Source organism: Citrus clementina, unplaced genomic scaffold (assembly GCF_000493195.1).
Source record: "Citrus clementina cultivar Clemenules unplaced genomic scaffold, Citrus_clementina_v1.0 scaffold_2, whole genome shotgun sequence".
NCBI classification, from domain to species: Eukaryota; Viridiplantae; Streptophyta; class Magnoliopsida; order Sapindales; family Rutaceae; genus Citrus; species Citrus x clementina.
This window is the reverse complement of record NW_006262688.1, coordinates 13,968,610-13,975,508: the sequence shown is the minus strand read 5'-3', so window position 1 is coordinate 13,975,508 and position 6,899 is coordinate 13,968,610. Positions and strand designations below refer to the sequence as shown.

The 6,899-nt window shown below is 35.3% G+C and overlaps 1 protein-coding gene across 1 annotated transcript; it reads right to left on the bottom strand.

Moving 5' to 3' along the window:
• Positions 1 to 291: 291 nt before the first annotated feature.
• Positions 292 to 6,381, bottom strand: LOC18052983 (sister chromatid cohesion 1 protein 2). The gene is made up of 13 exons (XM_006447059.2): positions 6,026 to 6,381; positions 4,858 to 5,122; positions 4,724 to 4,761; positions 4,600 to 4,646; positions 3,855 to 3,919; positions 3,111 to 3,736; positions 2,753 to 2,864; positions 2,520 to 2,656; positions 1,746 to 2,443; positions 1,526 to 1,562; positions 1,384 to 1,405; positions 1,177 to 1,309; positions 292 to 657 (listed from the first exon to the last, which is right to left on the bottom strand). The coding sequence occupies exons 1-13, from the start codon at positions 6,147 to 6,149 to the stop codon at positions 553 to 555; spliced, it is 2,409 nt and encodes an 802-aa protein (XP_006447122.1). The 5' UTR covers positions 6,150 to 6,381; the 3' UTR covers positions 292 to 552.
• Between the last annotated feature and the right edge of the window lie 518 nt (positions 6,382 to 6,899).

Genomic DNA, 6,899 nt, shown 5'->3' with positions numbered 1-6,899 from the left:
CATTCTTTAGAACTTTTGACAAAAAAAGGCCAAACCAACTAATCCATTGCATTTGAATAGAGCCTACCTTTCCTGAAATAGATTTTGACCAGACCACTAATAAATTTAATGGCTGAAGAGTATTCTTCGAACAATAGTTTCTTGCTGACTGTTGCATACATTTGTTTCTTGTGGTAAAATCATTTAATATCAGCAAACAGACGTCCTTATTGATTACTTTAAAAAAGAAACTGAAAATGATGCTACCACAAATCAAGACCCTCTTTCTGGTGTTAGGCTTATCCTAATAAATCAGGAAAAATTTGTTAAGAACATGATTAACATTCTACAGCTTCTCTATGAAAAGTTAGTAACATCTCACGACACATATTTCCTTCCAAGCAAACCTACTGATAAATTGGCCCAATTTGCTGCTAACCAAATACAAGAATTCCATGTATAAAGAAACTACATCTACATCCTATTCAACTCAACTAACACTGACAAGGATGACATCTTCTGGAATCCTATTTCTGAACAAAAAACTATTGTTTGGCTTTGCGGTTTCACTGATTAAAGAGCTCCACAGCTTTGGTCCCACCAAGGAGCTTTCACGACAAGTATGTCACCATAGGCATCATCTTGCTTCACATTCACTATCCCTTTTGTTTGCAACACCTGCAGAGTTGTTTTATAGACACCATTAAGATTCTTAATCACATTTGTGTTGAAAAGTTAAGATAGATTGGAGAGAGATAAATCAGTTGACTGGGGATGAAGAAAGCAAAGACTATACCCAGAAACAATATTTTGAACTATGTCCTTGGGTTGACTTTTTCCTTTCATTTCCGTGTGGGAGGGGATGGAAAAGACGGAAACAAGTTATAAATATATAATCCCACAAATATGATAAGACCTTAACTGCCATGAATAGGGAAAGAAATGGAATCACACCAGCACTTAGATGGCGAACAATTAACACTATATAACCAGATAAATGGAAGAAATGACTACCAACAAGAGAGAGATTTGCATCAAGAGTAACGTGAAACGAGGCAGAATATGGATCTTTTCCCAGGAAAGTAACTCAAATCAATAGTATATGAGGCCAACCAAAAAAGTGAATTTCTGTAACATAGAAAATACTACCCAGCAAGTTGGACATAAGAATGATTCTAAAACGCAAATGGAACATACCAATATTTCATAAAAGATCCTTGCAGTTTCTTTCACAGTTCTTCCTTCCAAAAGCGGCAACAATTTTATTGCTTCATCCTCTCTTCTTTCCTTGTGACATGAGAACCTTCTATGCAAGTACTTTGCCACCATTCTGTACACATACAAATAAATTGAATAGATATTTTGCAATGAAGCATTAGGTGATATAAGAACCTTCTACCTTACCTGGTTCTTGCAGAAAATCCATCTGCAATCAAAATAAACTTCAGATAAGAATGCTGCATTAGGCAGAATATACCATCCAAAACGATCTCCAGGCATCATATATAAGGTCACATTTAAGAAACCAATTAAAAGTAATCCTTACATGATTCCTGCCTATCTACTTCACCAAAATTTGACTCCTGAAACAGAACAAAAAGAATAACAAAACTAATTGTCAGTTTTCACGTAACAAGGAGAAAGAAAAGAATGACCTGAAATCATGTCAATGAGCACAAGTAATATACAGCCAGCTGGGTGCATATACAATTTGTGTGACAACATATACTGTCTTCAAGACAGAAGCAACTTTTCATAATCTTTACCTCATTCATGAAAATGAGATCAAAATCTTCATCCTTGCTTGAAGCTAGATCTTTCTCAGGAGTCGCATATGAATCAGCAAGTGTTTCTACAGCAATTGAGTGAGCATTTTCAGGAGTCTCAAATGATCTTGATGGCACTGAGAGGAAAATGGGAGATTCTATGGTCATAGCAATCAGCTCTGAAGATTTAACAGTGAGTGTGTCCGGAGCAATAGCCATTGTCTCTGAAGATCTACCAGTGGGTGTAGCAGGAGCAACAGCCATTTTCTCTGAAGATCTACCAGTGGGTGTATCAGGAGCAAAAGCCCTTTTCTCTGGAGATCTACAAGTGGGTGTTTCAGGGGCAACAACCATTTTCTCTGAAGATCCATCAGTGGGTGTTTCTGGGGCAACAACCATTTTCTCTGAAGATCCACCAGTGGGCGTTTCTGGGGCAACAACCATTTTCTCAGATGATCTACCAGTGGGTGTACCAGGAGCAACTGCCGTTTTCTCCAAAGATATACCAGTTCGAGTATTAGGAGCAATGCCCATGTTCTGTGATGATCTACCAATAGGTGTCCCTGAAGTAATAGCCATTTTCTCCAATGATTTATGAACAGTAGGCAATTCTGGTTCCAGAAGTTCCACGGATTTAGCAGTTTCCGGAATCTTTAATCTCTCTTGGCACAAGAAGGCTCTAAGCTCCAATGAAATACCTGCAGAAAGTAAGGTTAAAGAGAGAAAAATAAAAAGAAGCACTAGTAAACAATTGAAAAATAGCATTACACTTACAAGGAAGCAAAGGCAACAAGAAACCCTGTGAAAGATTGGATATTCGAGAGGCTTTCCAAGCAGCAAGAACAGTACGGGGAACTTTTCTTCGTTTGGACACCAAATCACTTGCATCTTGTATGCATTGTCTCATTACACTACAAAAATTGAGCAGAAAAAATCATCCAGTATAAGCTCACAAAGATAACGTCATCCTCTATTAATGGGTTAACTACAAAGTTACCATGACTTACTCATTAGGAAACACTGTCACATCATCAAAGCAACATTTTCTTTTCCTTGAAATCCGAGCACACTCTTTGGTGGCTGGGGTCTGGACAACCATGAACTCAGGTGTAGTGGCCCCTGCATAAAAAGATAATTACGTAGGAGAAACTAATAAAAAGAACCACTAAAGAATTCAAGTTGTGACATTCAATATCAGCAAACTTCAAAACACTACACGAACAAGACGTGCAAAACTGATTAGAAAAAGAAACGATACCATAACAATTCTCCAACTCAGAATGTCGACAGCTTAAACAAGTGCTTCAGAAAAGGTATGCAACTGAGTGTTTCAACAAAATTAAAAGAACCGAAGTCCTCTTTTACCTGATGCATCTAAGAACTTGGATTGAGGAGTTGCATCAACTGTAACAGACAATGGATCCTCTCTTTTCATAACCTGACATTCATTATTTCGTGATGATATTTCCATGACCTTCATCTGCTCTGTATTAGAATGATGCTCTTCCCCAGACAGTTCAACCTGTTTTGGAAGCTCCTCTTTGGACCCATAACACATTTCAACACCAGAGCATACTTGAGGGACTTCATGCTCACAAAGCTTCTCTGTGCTTGCTTGTAGCATAGTTATATTTTTATTAATGTCTTTGCTTGTAGCTTGGCATGTTTCTTTTTCCAACTGTGCTATATCAGGAACCATTGTCTGCTCTCCATCAGAGCGATGGTCCTTCCCACATAATTTAATAGGGTCCAGAGATTCTTCTTCAACCCCATGAAAACTGTTATCCTGAAGCTTCTCCAAACGCTTCTCTGATTGTGCTGTTTCTGCAGCCTTCATGTCTTCATTGGTCTGATGTTTTTCACCAACAGGTTCAATGGGTTCAGTCACTCCTCCATCATTATTGCTTTGAAGATTCTCCATGTTTGCATTTAAGTTGCTATATGTTGCACTCACAACCATTCCAATCTCCATTAAGTGAGATGAGAAAATGCTGCAACAAGAATGTAACAGAAGAGTAACCATTTAAATTTTAACTGGACTTGATAGCAAACAAATAACAAAAAGCATTTTACGAGTCCTAATAATAACAAATCGAATTTAGTGCATACTCATCGGCTGGAGAATAATCACCAGAAAAGCTATCATCCCAAGCAGCATATTCCTTGCAACAATACTAAGAAATTAGGAAAAAAAATGTAATTAGTATACATCTCAGATGAATCTAGCAACAGTTTCAACACTACATTTATCCGTTTTCATACTTTATTCAACATTATGTAAATAGTAAAACGATAAAATAACTGATCATTTCATTAACATTTAAGAACATTTGTATATAGGCTTTAATTGTTTATAGTTACAGTAACATTAGGAGGCATTAAGCCAAAATTTTGAAAATAAATAAGCCAATAGGTACAAGAATTTTATGTCATTCAATTATGTCTGTTAAATTAAAACAATGCCTCTGATGCTAGAAGTTATTTCCTGAAATTCTCCTCCTAATCAAATTTCGAACCAAAACTACAAAACGACACAGCAAATATGCTTTTTGTTTTCATTTTACATTAAGTATGTAACAATATCTCAGCTGTGTATTTCATTATTTACTCAGATTCAGGACTTCAAAATCTTTGTAAGCAAACAAGAGAATGATACCGGAGGGGTTTAAAAACACATTTTATCATCTTAAGATTTCATATTGGGAAAAAATCTCATACAAATTTAGAGATGGATGTGTATGTGTGAATGTCAAAGAAACAAAAGCAAGTTAAAACTGATGGGAAGATGTACACAAGGAGAGTCGTAGAAGTGGAAGGAACCTTCATCTTTAAAGCACGGATACATATAATATACCTTTGATAGAGAATAATGATCTTTTCCCGCAGCAGCTGAAGCCCCATCTGTTCATTAATGACAAATTTCATAATACAAGACAAGTAAAATGACATAAAAGAGTGTTTTAAAATAAAACCAATACCTTTAAGTGTGATTTGTTCAAGAGGCACGGCATTCTCACTGAAAAAGTGAACCAAAAAAAAATATATATATATTAGGAACGAGTAAAGAGAAATAAGTGTTTACCCGTTGATTTTGTAGAGTACATTAACTTACCCACTCATATCCTCAAGAATCTCCAGATCAAAAGCATCAAGTTCAAAGCTTTCTGGCAGCGTAATTGAGCAATATGGCGCACACAGATTTCCCAAATTTTTCATACTTTTCTCACTAACCAGAAAGTTGTTAATCTTAACCACCGCATCATTGCAGTCATCAAACAGATATTCAACTTTTTTCGAGTATATCCTGACCAAACCAAGAAGAAGGTAGGCCAGAACTCGGTATGTCATGACATCCAATTCTTCTTCCAAAATCTCATCTGCAAAAGATATCAAAATTAGGAAGATACAAAAGCATGTGGAAGTAGAAATTTGCAGTGTCAGAAAAAGAAGATAATAATCACAACTTGCAAAAACAAATAACAAGCTACATTGAAAATGTTAGACTAGAATGTAAAAATGTTGATGTGAGACCCTTGCTGTGATTAGTAAATCCTACATAAGTGAACAAACATCAAATTCTAGAATGCTGCGAGCTGTGACAGGGGAAACCCCCACTTAACTATTACAAATGTGGAAAATTTTTACAGAAATTTGTGCCCATTCAATACCCTAACTACCAAATTCTACAACCAACCAACACACATTCCCCAGGTTACTAAGAAATTTGATGAACTGTTAAAGTTGAAAATACTGAACAAGTAAAAAATGCAGAATTAAGGTTGTAACACGAATGTACTAGAAAGGAAAGGACAAAGAATTTTCAAGAACTGAGCAAAATGAACAGAGATACAAAACTCAACTTTTAACAAAACCAAGATGAATTCAAGCTAATTCAGCCATTTCAAAGAACACCCACATGGCAAAAAACAATTGTTTATTCGATTTAGCATATAATAACGCTTAAAACCCCAAAAATCTCAAAACAGAATACAAATTGAGCCTCCAAATAACATACATAAACACAAAATTCTACCTTCAAATAAAAAGACACATAACACAATGGAAAGACAGAACTCATGTTTGGTCACGGAGGAACAACGTAAAAAAAAAATAATAAAAAAAGCAAAATGAAAGAGGCTACACAACGAAAACATTTCAAAGGAAGCCATGAGAAAGAAAACCAAAGATGTCAACTTTGGAGTCATTTTCTCTCATTATTTCCCAAAACAAACAAATACGAAAGCAAGAAAGATTACAGTGTTGAAAAAGCAAAGACTAACCAACAGAAGAGGGAATGTTGGTCTCAAAAACTTGAGCTTTTTTAAGCCTTTTGAAGCAGTAAGCAGCAACCCATATGGCGCCCAAAGGGCCTTTTCTTGAGAGAAGAGACCTTGAGTAGAACATTTTATTTTCGTTTTTTTTCACCTACCTACCTATCTGATTCTCGAATATTTGATTTCAAAATATAGAAAAAGATTTGTTTGTGTCGAACGAATGAAGCAAAAACTTCGTCCTGAAGAAGAAGAAGAAGAAGAAACGGTCGAGTGTTGTTGTACTCCACAAGTCTCATTCTACAAATAACAACTTTTGTACGCTGGCTGAAAATTATGGAAAAAAAAAATAAAAATTTGTCTTATTAAAAAAAGAGAAAATAAAAATCTACCATTTACCTTAAGTCCATAACATTTTATATTATATTTATTTCGTGATTTTAACTTCTCATTTTGTAGGTACATAATGATGTGACAATTTTAAAGGATTAAATAATGAAAGTTGATTTTTAAAAGAAGAGAGGAAATTAAAATAAATTAGTAATCAATGAGCGCTTGAGGATTAGCAAATTCTGACACGTGTTAGATTAGGTGGCACAGTCAGCGGACTGTAATATTTGAAATTTTCATCTCTATCTAAATGCCACGTGCCGCAAAACTAAGCCGTCGACAGAGATTACTACAAAAAGTGCTCTTTTAAGATTTAAGTTAATGGCATATATTTTAGTAACCGAGCTTTTTTTTTTTTTTAATTTATTTATAATAAAATAGATTTGTTAATGACGTGTTGTTGGATTAGATTGAAACTAATTTATTTGGGGATGTACAGTAAAATAATGAATGTGACATATATCATGTGTGGATCGAATTTGCTCTCAATCGG

Coding starts and splice junctions, on each gene's coding strand:
- LOC18052983 (XM_006447059.2), bottom strand. CDS start 6,149: ATGTTCTACTCAAGGTCTCTTCTCTCAAGAAAAGGCCCTTTGGGCGCC. Junction 2,865..3,110: donor CAAGTTCTTAGATGCATCAG/GTAAAAGAGGAC, acceptor CTTTTTATGCAG/GGGCCACTACACCTGAGTTC. Junction 2,657..2,752: donor GTGACAGTGTTTCCTAATGA/GTAAGTCATGGT, acceptor CAATTTTTGTAG/TGTAATGAGACAATGCATAC.